This window comes from Furipterus horrens, unplaced genomic scaffold, assembly GCF_987537825.1.
Source record: "Furipterus horrens unplaced genomic scaffold, mFurHor1.1.pri manual_scaffold_3, whole genome shotgun sequence".
Taxonomy (NCBI): Eukaryota; Metazoa; Chordata; class Mammalia; order Chiroptera; family Furipteridae; genus Furipterus; species Furipterus horrens.
In genome coordinates, this window is record NW_028327173.1 from 5,564,350 (window position 1) to 5,578,802 (window position 14,453).

A 14,453-nucleotide genomic window follows, 5' to 3' on the forward strand; every position below is an offset into this window, starting at 1 on the left:
GAGTTTTTCAAACTGAAAGGGCCTAGTGTACGTAATTTTCCTGTGCTTGATTTTAACAAAATTAACCTGGCACAACCGACCTCCTGCTCTGGTGAGAGCAGCGCTGTGGGAGGTCAGGAGTGCCTCTGGGAGCGACGGGCCCCTGGCTGGGTCAGAGCCCCAGGAGGGGCACAGGAGGGCCTACACATGCTCACACCTCTCATTCCTCCTCCAAGCCCATGTTTTCCTTCCTCAGGATGCAAAGTGGAGTTAGGTATGTCTCTGTGTGCTCCTTTGTGTGGAATCTTGCTCATGATATTTTCACGCAGAGGAACCACTCATACCCACCCCCCTTTTGTTTGGCAATTGTCTTATTTAAAGGTTTTGTCAAAAACAGCCTTTCACGAGCCACTCATCCTTCTGGCAGGATGAAAAGAAATGCCACAACGCTGAAGCTAAGGGGCTGGGAGTTTACCTGTTTGGTGCAAACGTACAAATGTTCTTTTTGTGAGTAAATATGAAAAAAAAAAAAAAAAAGGAAATAAATGAGTATATGCTCAGAGCTTTATAAACCAAATCTAAGGTACAATTTACCTGGAATAAGGATGATGTATAGAAAATTTGAGATGCTAGCAAAGTTATTTATTTTTAAATGAAGTAAAAGCACCACATTTTCTAAGGTCATGATCAAATCAGGGTTAAGGCAATCAGTTTGCTTTTGCCTAAATCACCTGTCTTGTTCATTATCACAGTGGTAACTGTTTTGGTTTTCAGCGTGGCTTGGTCTGTGAGTATTGCAGAAATAACACCAGGCCTAAATGAACCAGGTTTACACACAAGCCAAAAAACAAAACAAAAACCCATATTAATCTCCTCTTCCAGAAAGGAACACCCCCATGCAATATGACAATTTAGCAGTAACAAAAAACGAACAGAAAAACCAAGTACCTCCCCCAACTGAGACATTTTAGTATAAACAGACATAATTAAGATAATTTAAGCTCATAATCCATGTACTGAAATTGACTAGGACACAAAATCAGAGGTTCTTGTGGGAAGGCCTCAAAAAGTCACGGTCACAGTTCCCAGAGGGTGGGGGCAGAGGATCTGTGCACGATCCTACAAAGAACCCTTACCAGCCCTACCTTCCTCTAACTCAAAAGAAAATTGGCAGCTCTCCTTGACCTCCTTGATAAAAAATCAGTTTTTACTAGTCATTTTTCACTGTAGTCCCGTCTGAGGCTGCCGGGAGCGTGACTGTCTCAGGAAGATGAGCGTTAGGGAGCTTCCCACTGACAGCCTCGGACCTCTAGGCTCTCCTAACCCGCTGCCTGCAGCGGCCGGGACCCTCCACGCAAACTCCCGAGAACACTGCTGACCCCTTGTGACGGAGGTCCTTTCAGCATTGCAGTCTTTCCCCTTCGCTACTGCCGTGGGCTGGAAAGTGCGTTTGGATACCGCAAGGCCGTATTCTGGGGGAATATCCAGCAGAGCCATATTTTTAACCTGTGTGTTTGTGACTGAGTGAAAATATTAAATGCTAGTTAACCCAGCCTCTACATCTTTTAATTCCAGGGCCAGACAGACTGGAAACAATTACAGCTCGTTCAAGGGGTCTGTGGGAATGCTGACAGCTTTAATTTACATATTAATGCTGGAAAACATTTTCAGAGGCAAAGAAGAGCATTCTCTGGTCTTAATAAGGAATAGAATAAGAAAAAAATGGACAGGAAAGTGGCTCAAAAGCTCTTGGCAAAATGGTCTGGGTTTATTTTTTTCTGTAATAATTGAAAACTCTGCATTATTCACTGTAATAAGATGCCACAGCAACAGCGGATCTACCGTCTTTTCTTTTGCCTAAGATGACCATTCTTTGGCCGAGTGTCTTCAACAAAAGGCCCAACAATCAAAGTTAACAATCCGTTTGTCCAAACCCCAACTTCTTCCTGAGAACAACTCATTCTACTTCTTGATTTCTTCCTCTGCCACCCACCTGGAATACTTAGCTTACCATTCACAGGACAAAACAAAATACTGAAGCAGAAATGTTTTTAAATCATTAGATTTCATTACACAGCCCAGCTGGACACTTGCTCATTGGAATTTGCTTTTGCTTCAACTCCAGTTCTTTGGAAAATGCAAGAATTCTTCTCATTAAAATATTAGCTTGACCCAAGGATGTGAAAAGTTAGCTGCCTCGGCCATTAGTTATTGCAGCCGGAGACCTCCCCAGAGGCCTAAAACGTGAGAAGATTAAATATAGCAAAATATGAACAGGAAACATAGTTTGCAAGTCATTTAATAGCTATAGCTGTAGAGAATTTTCAAATTACTAATTTTTCAAATTATTCTTTGGAATTAAATACCAAATTTGTGAAACAAAATATATCATATGGCCCCTGAAAGAACTGTTGTGGGAGATTAGCTCCAATACAAAATTTCTCTCTGTACCAAGGAAGAGAGGGCATGCACAGCAATCCTATGTGGGGTCCTGTTTTGCCCCCTGAAGCGGAAGCTGAGGCTCAAAAAGATGGCCATGATCGGCAGTCTTGCTAGGCACTGCAAATTTGACCTCTTTTAAAGGAAGATTAATTTAAATTGAGTAATAGTCATTACTTACTAAATGAATACATTAATGTGGTTAATGACAATATATTTCAGTAATGTTGATCTTATAGAAAGTTCAAGGGAAACCAAAATAAGGACTCCAGATTCATCTAGGCCCCTTTCAAAGGCAAAATATTCCTAATTTTCCTCATCCTACTACTGGAGGGGAAGGAGAAAGCTTGCTATGGCTTAAAACAGTCATACCAATGCAATATAATTCCATTCCTAGGTGCATATCCAAAAGAACTGAAAAAGGGTATTTAACCAAACACTTAAACACAAATGTTGATAGAAGCATTATACACAACAGCGAAAAAGTGGGAAAAACTCAAATGCTCATCAAAGGATAAATGGAAAAACACAATATGGCATCCATGCAAGGGAATATTTTCACCCATTAAAAGGAATGCAGTACTGATACAAGCTACAATATGGAGTAACCTTAAAAATGTACTAACTGGAAGATGCCAGACATAAAAGGTCATCTACTGCACGATTCTATTTATATGGAATGTCTAGCATAGGTCAGCCCATAGAGATAGAAAGCAAATTAGTGGTGGCTGCAGAGTTGGAAGGGAACGTGGAGCGAGTGCTTCACAGGTGTGGGACCTTGTCTGCAGGGGATGAAATGTTTTGGTAATAGATACTGGTGATGATTGTACAACTCTGTGAATGTACTAAATGCCGCTGAATTGTACACTTTAAAATGGTTCATTTTATGTTGTGTGAATTTCACCTCGGTTAAAACAAAAACACTACAAAATGATGAACTAATGACTGGCCATAAAGCCCTAGATGAAGAGCAGGTATTTGCTTTTTCTTGGTTTGTCACAATTTCAATGAGCTTTTTTAAAATTCTTTCTGTTTTAAAGATTTTATTTATTTATTTTTAGAGCGAGGGGGAGGGAGGGAGAAAGAGAGGGAGAGACACATCATCAATATACGAGAGCTACACCAATTGGTTGCCTCTCACATGTCCCCACCTGGGACCAGGCCTGTAACCCAGGCGTGTGTCCTGACTGGGAATCAAACCAACAACCTTTCGGTTCAGAGACCAGCACTCAATCCAGTGAGCCACAGTGGAGTTTTTGACCATCATAAACCAATATAATTAGAAATTACCTATTAAAAGTTCCAAATAAGGCATTAATGTAGCGGAGTTTACCGATCTGTCCAGTTGACAGAGCACCTAGTTGAGTTCACAGTATACATGAAGCTTTAAAAGCGTCTTTAATTTGTATAAAGTGAAAAGAAAAAGAATGCTGAGAGACACACAGTAGAGCCTGAAGTAGCCAGAGCCTAGGAAGGAAGCTAACACGCATGCACAGGGGAACTCCATATATTTGAGCATACAGAGGGATGTAAACGCTCAGGAGAGAAACCCGCTCTGCCGCAGAACTTATTTTGTGTTCACCCAGCAAGCTGACTAGTAAACAGTAATTCACCACCCGACGGGTTTCAGCAAAGAGGTCACACACACAGGGAGGGCCTCTAGCTGCCACTTCCAATTGCTTCCCTGGTGAAACAGCACAGGAGGTTAAGTTACTCCAGGAGACTCTCAACAGGGCTCCCATTGTTCCAAGCTCAAACTCAGAGATACAATAGGCCCCATTCATTAGGAGAGCGTACAGGCTCGGGAATGGTCCCTTAGTGTCAACTTTTTGTTGGGACACTGAATTTTTATAAACATGGACTTGCACAAATATGTGTTAATTATTTTTAAAGAACAACATAGAATAAAAAAATAAAATTCAATGGACACTAAACCGAGAGTCTGAACACTCAAGTCCTAACCCCAGCTCTCTGATGTGACTTTAAGCAAGTCACTTGCCCTTTCTGAGCCTGTTTCCTGGTTTGTAAAACAAAAATGATTTCTAAGATCACTTAGGACTCTAAACTTTTATGAACACATATGAGGTCTGTTAATGTTGCTACACTATTCACTCCAACAAATGGGGATAGATTATGAGCAGAAAAGAATCACTAGTTTACCTCTTTTCATTTACTAACAGCACCTGAAAACAAGGAGCCTTAATAAAACAGTCAGAGAAACTATTTTCTATTCTCTCTCTTAAACAGACAAATCGTAATGAATAAGGTCCAGTGATCCCTCCATCCCACCAAGTCCGGATCACTCAATGGTGAAGGGCATAAATACAAGCCACAAGTATGTTTTCCTGTCACCTTTTCTTAGGTTATTAATACACTTCAAGAATCTCTTGATTTCTTTGTAATGACTCAAAATACCCAGAAGAAAAGTGCCATTTACAGCAAGAATGTGATCACTGTCCCAAGCTTCCACGCTGTGTCATTTTTTTGTTTTTTCAACCTCAAAACTTGCCAAAGCAAGAACTTTGTCTCCAGAGCCTAGGGAGGAAGACATAAATGAAAAGGTCATTTCAAATGCATTTACAGTTCCTGGTAAAGAGGCAAAACCTATTGCATACATATAGAAATAGACAATAAATTAGCTTATATTACTAGTGCATTACCCCTAAGCTTTCCTGTTGCCACCCCAGTCTCCTTCCTCCTGTACAAACAACTCTGATCCAGAGGGTCATTTATTAGTTACAAGTGCTTACTCTAACTTCAGGTATGAAAAAAATTATGTAAAAATTTAGTTTATTTTTATATTTACATTTAGATGACAAATATTTTAAAAACATTAGACTATATTAACTGAGTTTTTAATTAGAAAGTACCAGGAAATAAATTCAATAAAAAGGATTTATAAAGAACACAATTCTGGTTTTACCTCTAAACTCAAGAAAAGGCCACCATGTCATCTCACCCCTGCTATCTGTCTGTCGGACAGTCATTCACATCCAAGTTTCAGAAACACAAGGGTACTCACCAAGGTCTGTAGAGACTCTCTCAAACTGGCTGAGTATAGCACCAGCATTTGCTGACAAGAAGGCCTCATCATCTGCAGTCAGCTAGACAAAACAAAGCCCAGTGCAATGGGTTCCAATCTGAACGAGCAGATCTAGGAACCACCATTAAGAATGTCTCAGGACCACAAACTAGATCGCAGAGCAAGAAGTTCTGTACCAAAGACTATATACCCTCCCCTTCCTTTTTTTTTTTTTTTAATTTAATTTATTTTTAGGGAGGGGAAAGAATCATCAACGTATGAGAGAAAACGTTTGATTGCCTCTCACATGCCCCAACCTGGGACCTGGCCCACAACCCAGGCATGTGCCCCGACCAGGAACTGAACCAGTGGCCTTTTGGTTCTCAGGATGGCGCTTCATCCACTGAGCCACACCAGCCAGAGCTACACTTTTTCTCTATGTTTAAAACCGTATTATATTAAATTAAATAAATGTGGGTACCTTCTCTCCAAGTTTCCTGAGAGCTGTTAGTATCTCCACTTTCTGTTGAGTGTACAGGCCTCTTTCCAGCTTTCCTACCATGAGATCTCTATCCATCTAAAATGGATGAACACAAAACATATGGTGTTTAAGTTAAAAACCTTCTATGCATAAAATCCAGCTTTTCAGATCTACTCTTTAAAAAAGATCCTCTAGCTGATTTACGTTATAAGGAACTATAGAAACAATTCAAAGCAAACATGGTAGAAATGCTATTACAAAGTTCTAATAAATCTTAATGCTAATCATAACCATTGTCTTAGTTATAAACTACTCAGCCGAAGTTAGGAATTAGGACCTAGCAAGTCAATAGCCTCCTTGAGAGAGGAGCCATCCTCTAAGAACTCATTTCATTAAACTCAACTGTGATCTACAGGCTGGAATAAGATAACTGGTATCAGACCTCCCGGACCTGTGGTGAAATATTACCTTTACCACCAGGAACGCTGGTTGGATGTACTGTGCATTGGTGCTATTCTCTGTGCTCTGCACATATTACTTCATTTAACCCTCATGACCACCATAAGACGTAGAAGCAATCAGTGTCGCCTTTCTGGAGGCACAAAGAGTTTGAACAAAACAACTTCTCCGAGATCCCACACCTCCACATGGAGCAGGAATACAAACCCAGACAAGACAGCGCTCCTCACCACCATCCTACCGAATTACCAGGGGTTGCAGATAATTGTTCGTGCCCTAAGTACATTCAGGTGTCTACGCAGACTTCCTCAAGTGTCAGGTTTATAAGGACATCAGAAATTCTTAGGTGAAGATTCAAGTTGCAGACAAGTAGAATGTCAAGTGCCTTGCAACTGGATGTCTTCCCAATAAGACAGTCTTACAGATTTAGAGACTTGTTTGTTGGTTATGTTACTTAAATTAACATGTGTTTTCTGTTTTCAAAGGGCATAAGCCTATGAGTGCATTACCTGAGTGATTGTCTGTACGCATAAGCCTCACTTAATCCTCTCTGCAGCGCTGCCTCCTGAGACTCAACGGTTTGGCTGAACTAAATGGCTGGGTTGGTGAAGAATGGGGTGGTCTGTGGGCTTCACTTTAAAACTGGTTTCTCTTTTCTATCCTAATGGCTTGGACAGAAAGGGCCCAGAGGTCTGAGAGGGGGGAAGCATAAACTATTTCCCTCAGCCCAAATTAAGTATGGTGGGCAAAAGGGTTTTGGACAGGCGAGATGTGCCTAGCACACCTTCCTCCATAGAAGCCCTTTTTTTTTTTCTTTTTTTTTTCCTAATGTGGAACATTGAAAAATTAATCCCTGCCTTTTGTCATCTAGTAGTTATGGATTGAATGATGTCTTTTAACCCTTTTCGCCAAATCTGTTGCCCCCAGAACACAACAAGGACACCAGCCTGTTAAACCAAGCACGCCGTTGACCGGAGACAGCCAACTGACCTGGAGTCTGCACGATCCTTCTCCATGTGGGAAGGCCACCCTCCCCTCCACACCCCCACTATTATTAGGGATTTCTGGACCCAAGGGTAGGTAGGACGACGACCATGTCCAGCTTGAAGCAGCTAGAGGAGCTTGAGACCTTCGCCCATTGTCCTTCACAAGATTACAAAGGGTCTTAATATCTGAGAGGGAGGGATAGTTATTTTGTACGAACCATGGGTATGGACTTGGGGGGGGATTGCTGAGGGAGGGAGATGCTGGGTGGAGGGGAGTAAAGGGGAGAAAATTGGAACTATTGTAACAATATAATCAATAAAGAAAAGCTGGGGGAAAAAATCAAATCCCATTAGAAAAATAAAAAAAAAAAAAAAAAAAAAGAAATTCTTAGGTGAGAAAGGCCACACACGCATAGAGCAATGAGGCTAATGAATTCTAGACGGGATTTCAACTCAGGGATGCAGAACTAAATAACAAAATCTTCCAGGTGGAGTTCAGCAGAAGCAGTCGTTAGCAATTTAAACTACCATCTGCTGCTTACCCCACTACATTCATCATCAACAATAATTGCTCAAAGGACTAATTTTGACCAATGTTTAAAGAACAGACTATTTTTTAGAGCGGTTTTAGGGTCACAGGAAATTGAGGGAAAGGTACTGAGATTTCCCACAGACACCTTGCCCCCAGAGTGGTACACCTGAGGCATCTGATGAACCCACGCTGACACGCCCTCAGCACCGGAGTCTAGTTTACGTTAGGGTTTACTCTTGGTGTGTGCATTCTCAACTGACCAGTTTTTAAACTCACTCCAGAATAACACACTGAGCAAATTCTTGGGCTAAGAAAAAAAATACACATAGCAACTGGATCAATTTAAAGAAACTTTACCTCTGCTAACCTTGTCCGAAGCTGACCTGGTTGTTTTTTTGCAAACAATCTGATGACCTCTGGAGTTTTAAAGGCCTGGCTGATAGCTGCCTGGATAGCCTAGAAACACAAGAAGATAAAAACTAACCAAAATATTCCAATAAATTGGATATTGCAATAACTGACTGATGGGTCTTCAATGATTAATAGGTCTTCTTTGTCCATCAAATACTGTTGCAATTTTAGTTTCCATTTGCTATATCTGTGCATGTCACTGGAGTCAAATATAACTAAATACAGATCTGGAAGCATATGCTGTTTTATCTACAAATAGACACTCATCTAGAAGGTGAACCCCCAAAAGGGTACATTATCTATGTTACATATACTTACAAAAAAAATAACCACCTCACTGTGTCACCAATGTAAATCAGTCATGCTTACCAGTTGCATTCCACTTAATTCATCTACCAAAGTCATATTCCCTGACATAATTTTCTTCAATGAATCATTAAATTCGCTTAGTTGCTCCAGAGTTTCCTTTTTGGTTTCTTCATATTCATCTGTATCAAGTTCCTCTCTGAAGTACAGTGAACAAAATACAGAAAATTATAGGGTTCCAAGTGAAAACAGCAATGTTAGTATTTGTACACTAAGACTTCAAATATTACATATATTTACAAAAAATATCTTGGGGAAAAAGGATGAAAGGAAAGGAAGTATCAAATATGAATGATGGATGTATTCAGATATTTAAAATGTGGGCATTTTTCTGCAATGGGGTTACTTTGATAATTAAACATTTTTCTTTTATCAAAACGAGGCATACTTAAACCACATAATAACTTCCTCTTAAGCAGTCTATATACCAATGGTATAATCTTGGGCAAGATACTAAATATAGCCACGCCTCAGTTTCTTTATCTATAAACTGAAGATAATAATAGTACCCTCCTTATAGGGTTGCTAGGAGCATTAAATGAAATATGGAAAATGCTCGGCATATAACAGGTACTAGATAGCTATTATCATTATTGTTAAAACTAGGTAAAATGTTGTGCACCTTGAAATACAACAGCAATGTAGTTCTTGCCATCTGAGTCAGAGGCTACTTTTTTTTCTTTAATACATTTAATTTTCTATTTGATGGAAATGTATTCATGTTCATTACATTTTTTTCCCTTTACTCCCCTCTGCCCAGTAGCCCCCTTCCCTCCAGCAATCCCACCCCCCTTAGTTTATGTCCATGGGTCATGCCTGTATGTTCTTTGGCTTCATCCTTTCCTATATTATTCTTAACTTCCCCCTGTCTATTTTGTTCCTACCAATTATGCCTCTTAATCCCTGCACCATTTCCCCATTTCTCCCCCTTCCCCCTCTCAGCTGATAACCCTCCAAATGATCCCCATACCTAGGATTCTGTTCTTATTGTGGTTTGCTCAGTTGGATTTTGTTTTTACATTTTAGATTCAGTTGCTGATAGTTGTGAGTTTGTTGTCATTCTAATGTTCATAGTTTTGATCTTCTTTTTCTTAAGTAAGTCCCTTTGACATTTTATATAATAAGGGCTTGGTGATGATGAGCTCCTTCAGCTTTACCTTGTCTGGGAAGCACTTTATCCGCCCTTCTGTTCTAAATGATAGCTTCGCTGGATAGAGTAATCTTGGTTGTAAGTCCTTGCTTTTCATCACATTGAATACTTCTTGCCAGTCCCTTCTTGCCTGCAGTTTCTTTTGAGAAATCAGCTGATAGCCTTATAGGCACCCCTTGGTATGTAACTCTCTGCTTTTCTCTTGTTGCTTTTAAGGTTCTGTCTTTATCTCTCACCTTTGGCATTTTAATGATGATGTGTGTTGGTGTGGTCCTCTTTGGGTCTAGCTTGTTTTGGACTCTCTGTGCTTCTGGACTTGTATGTCTATTTCCTTCACCAAATTAGGGAGTTTTCCTTCGTTATTTTTTCACATAAGCTTTTGATTTCTTGCTCTTCCTCTTCTCCTTCTGGCACCCCTATGTTCGAATGTTGGAATGTTTAAAGTTGTCCCAGAGGTTCCTAAGCCTCTCATTTTTTTCAACTCTTGTTTCCTCATTCTGTACTGGTTGTCTGTTTTTTTCTTCCTTATGTTCCAAATAATTGGGTTGAATCCTGGTTTCCTTCCCTTTACCATTGGTTTTGTGTGGATCTTCCTTCATTCCACTTAGCGTAGTCTTCATTTCTTCCCTTATGCATTTGTCGTACTTAATCTTGTCTTTCAAGTCTGTGAGCATCATTGTCACCAGTGTTTTGAACTCTACATCTATTAGGTTGGCTATCTCCTTCTCTCTTAGCTCTCCCACTGGAACCTTGACCTGTTTCCCTCTTTTTGGCCATACTTCTCTGCCTCCTCAATTTAACCATTTCCTGTGTTTGCCTGTGTCTTTGGTAGAGCTGTGGCCCATGTTACATTGTAGGGGGTGGAGCCTTAGGAAATTGTCAGTGCAGAGCGACCACTTGCTCAGCACTGGCCCTCTTTCCAGGTACTTCTTCCACTTCCCCTATGGGACTGGCACCCCTCTAGCTGTTGCCCTGGCTGTCGTTCCCAGAGTAGGTGGGTTTGCAGACGTTCTAGGACCTTGGGGACCCTCTAAACAAGCAGATTCTGCTGAAAGATTGGCTGTTTCTTCTGCCACCCCAACCCCCACTGGTTTTCAGTCAGAAGCAATGAGGCTTAATTTTCCCCAGCGCTGGAGCCATGAGCAACTGGTCTGGTCTGGGGGGTTGGGGTTGGATTGCTCTGCAGGTGTCCCTCCTGACTTATAATGTGTGACAATATTTTCCACCTGCTGGCCACAGCCCTGCTTTGCTGTTGCTGCTGCCACACTGTGTCACCTCCGCCCCTTCTCCACTCCGCCTACTTGTCTGAATGAGTATCACTTCTTTATATCTTTGTTTGTTGTACTTCCATGAAGTTCAATTTTCTGGTATTTCAGGTTATTTTTAGTTTTGAGGTAGTTGTATTTCTTCTTTTTGTTGTGGAGGGTGGCAAAGGATGTCTCCTGTGCCTCCATCTTGGCCAGAAGTATTGGACGCTATTTTTATTCACCAATCAAACAAAGCATTTATTGAACATGTACTACAAATAACAACAGCTACCATTTATAGAGCACCTACTCTGGGCCAAAGATTTTGTTGGTGCTTTCATCTGTAATATTTATAAGGTTGAACCGTCTGGATCCTTTAAGCAGTTAAGGCTGAAAACACACCAGAAGTTTAAATAGTACCTTCTCAGCTTGATACCAAGCAGGGCAAAGGTAGGTATTATTTCCATTTCACATACAAGGAAATGGAAACTTAAGGGGGTTAAGTATTTTGTCCAAGTTCACACTCACTTTAAAATTAACTGAAAGGCTTTCACATTCTGGCCTGATGATCCCAAAGCCTGCACTGAGTCATTTCCCCAACAGATAAAGCACTGTGAAGAACACTACAGGGAAACTGAAGTCACACACAAGCCTGAACCCACGGAGTTTGTAATCTAGCACAGAAAAGTCATTTTACAGCATAGCAGCATACAACTATATTATTACCTGCATTCCTCCAGATCTTGCAATTGCTGCATCAGTCTATCCAACTGTTCTTCTAAATTCTGCTTTAATTTGCTTGTCTCTGTCTTTCCTCTGGAAGCCATTTTAATCTCTAAGTAGAACAATAAACCCGCATACCGTATATACTTGGTTATTTGAAATGATTCAACACACTAGGAAAATTTTAAATAGGTTATACTCTTTCTGAGCTACAGGTGTGGGAAAGATGGTTGTGCAAAGAAAATCTCAACTGATATATAAAAGTTTAAAGTCATGTAATAATAACCCCCCACAAAACTGTCTGGCAGTTTTCTTAATTGACTTGATGAATTAATTAGAAGACTTCACTAGTGGTTTATCTTTGAACAAATTTGATAGATGAAAATACAGATTTATAAAGAAACAGATCAGATGTGAATATAGATTCATTATATTCTTTTTCATTCTTAGTATGTTCCAGAACTTAGAACACTCCTAATATATTATCTTGCTGGTCTTATGTGCATTTACCTAATGTCTTATGAGTATGAACAATCTGTGATATGAATTTCTTCTTTGGAGATGTGCTTGTTTTTCTACTGGATTATATTTTCCTAACTGATTTATATAACATGGATATGAAGACTTTGTAATTATGTTGCAAATATTATCTCTTGTCTCCTGACTGTAAATTCTATGTAGGGTGTTTTTGTCATGATAAATTATTTTTAATGGTCAAATCTATCTTCTTAAGTCTTCTTAGTCTGTGCCCCATGAAAGCAGGCACAACCACCTCAAAATTTAAAAAAATATATTTTGTATTCGAAAACTTCTATAATTTCTTTTTAACATTTAGCTCTTTAAGCCATCTGCTGTGACGCAAGGGTCTTTTACTTTCTTTCAAATGGATAGGAAATGCCCCAACACTGTTTACTAGTCAGTATTCATTTATGTCACCTTTGATGTACTCAATAGTAAGACTCAAGTCTGTTTCATAGATAATATTCTGACCCTAAGGCATTACTTTGCTATTTTAATTACTACAGCTTTAGACCTGCTGTATACTGGTAATTGATAAGAAGTTACTTTTATTACAACTTGCTATTTCAGAAAATGTCATGAACTTTCATGCTCCTCTTGTGAGCCTTCATTTTTTTTTTTTTTTTCTGCCTATTAAGCCTAGGTCATTCACACCTCAGGGTCTAGCTCAAGTTTCACGTTCTCCATACCGTCTTCCTTGGTCCCCCCACCCCCACCCCCACCCCGCCGGCCCCCAATCGCTGGATTGTGAGTTATTTGAGAATAGGGATTTTGCTTTCTCTTTATATACCAGCTTTTAGCACAATGCCTGGCAGATAGAGAGAGTACTGGATAAATAATTGGTAAATTAATAAGAAGACCTTGCTTCTTCCACAGTGTTCTATATCTTATCTTCTACTTCTGGCTTATTTCTTCCTTGAATTATGTGAGTTCATTATAGCATGTTCTTTTTTTCCTGTCTTCCTCTCCAGACTGTAAACACTCCGAAGGCGGAAAACGAATCTGATTCCGCTTAGCCTCCACACTCGATAATCGGATGAAGGGGGTGAAGACCCAACATACTCTCAGGAAGTAGAACTATTCTAAATAAATTCCAGGGAAGACGGAGCCACTTTAAAAGACTTAAGCTGCCGCTACATCGAGATCCATCCCAGAAAGACTAACCCGCTGGCACCACCTAGCATTCAATAAAGGCGGTGCGCCTTTTACCGAAACCGCAGACACGGGTCTCAGAAACCGCAATCTGGGGTGGGAACGGCTCGTTCACGCTCACCTGTCGGGTGTGACTCTGAACGCTGCACAGTGCGGACGGGTCTCAAATGGCATAAACCTCTAACGCTTGAGTCCCGGTGTCATAAGCTCGAGGCAAGCAAAACTGTTCATCAGGACTACAAGGGGCTCCAAATTCGCACCGCCGTGGTGCGGAGCTGGAGGGAAAAAGCAAAACCATTAGCCAAGAGTCTTCTTTACTTTATATACGCTTGGCCTAAAGCTGTCCCGGCAACTGCCACTCGAGCAGCCCGCGACGGAAACGCACCCCTCTTTCTAGGAAGGCACCGCGGGGGCGGGGGGTGAGGGCGGAGGGGGCAGCCTTTCTGAGATTTCTCCCAGGGACGGCGAAAACCCGGCACCCAGGCGCGCATGGAGGGCAGCGGTCAAGTCCATGACACAGAAAAGGTAACGGCCGAGAGCACACCTTCTCCCGTTTCCCGGCTGCACGTGAGCAGCGTTTGGACCGCAACCACCGGGCCGCTGTAGGGAGCAGCTCCGGCGCGGCCCCAAATCCTCTCTCCCCCGGGGAACTTGAAGCTCCCACACTTGGGTCCCGCGGCGCCGGAGCTCAACTAGGCCGCGCTTGCCACCGGCGATCGCCGTGAACCCGCCGCCCCCAAAACTTTTCCAGCCCTCGCGGACCAGAACCCGAACATCCTCTGCAGGATTCGGGGTTCCCTCTCAGCCTCCGTCCACTACTCCCGAGAGTTCCGTGGCAGGGGCCCCGCCTACCTGAGGGTCCCGGACTGGCGGACTCGCGCGGAAGGAGCACTTCCGCTGGGCGTACGCACTTCCGGTTTCCCGGAACCAATGAGGGTTTGGCCGCGGGTGTTCCCCTCGCTGGAGTCCGGGCTGCGGACCGTCTCC

At 41.6% G+C, this 14,453-nt stretch overlaps 1 protein-coding gene across 4 annotated transcripts; it reads right to left on the bottom strand.

Moving 5' to 3' along the window:
- Positions 1-504: 504 nt before the first annotated feature.
- Positions 505-14,400, bottom strand: LZIC (leucine zipper and CTNNBIP1 domain containing). 4 transcript variants are annotated; one of them, XM_090268558.1, is made up of 9 exons: positions 14,319-14,400; positions 13,588-13,741; positions 11,799-11,907; positions 8,679-8,814; positions 8,256-8,354; positions 5,922-6,017; positions 5,441-5,522; positions 4,856-4,953; positions 505-2,216 (listed from the first exon to the last, which is right to left on the bottom strand). In XM_090268558.1, the coding sequence occupies exons 3-8, from the start codon at positions 11,897-11,899 to the stop codon at positions 4,895-4,897; spliced, it is 573 nt and encodes a 190-aa protein (XP_090124684.1). In that variant the 5' UTR covers positions 11,900-11,907; positions 13,588-13,741; positions 14,319-14,400; the 3' UTR covers positions 505-2,216; positions 4,856-4,894. The 4 variants fall into 4 exon arrangements, with proteins under 4 accessions (XP_090124684.1, XP_090124686.1, XP_090124685.1 ...); XM_090268560.1 differs by lacking the exons at positions 505-2,216; positions 14,319-14,400 and adding an exon at positions 14,133-14,293 and having other exon boundaries at positions 3,840-4,953; XM_090268559.1 differs by lacking the exons at positions 505-2,216; positions 14,319-14,400 and adding an exon at positions 14,011-14,105 and having other exon boundaries at positions 3,840-4,953.
- Positions 14,401-14,453: the final 53 nt, after the last annotated feature.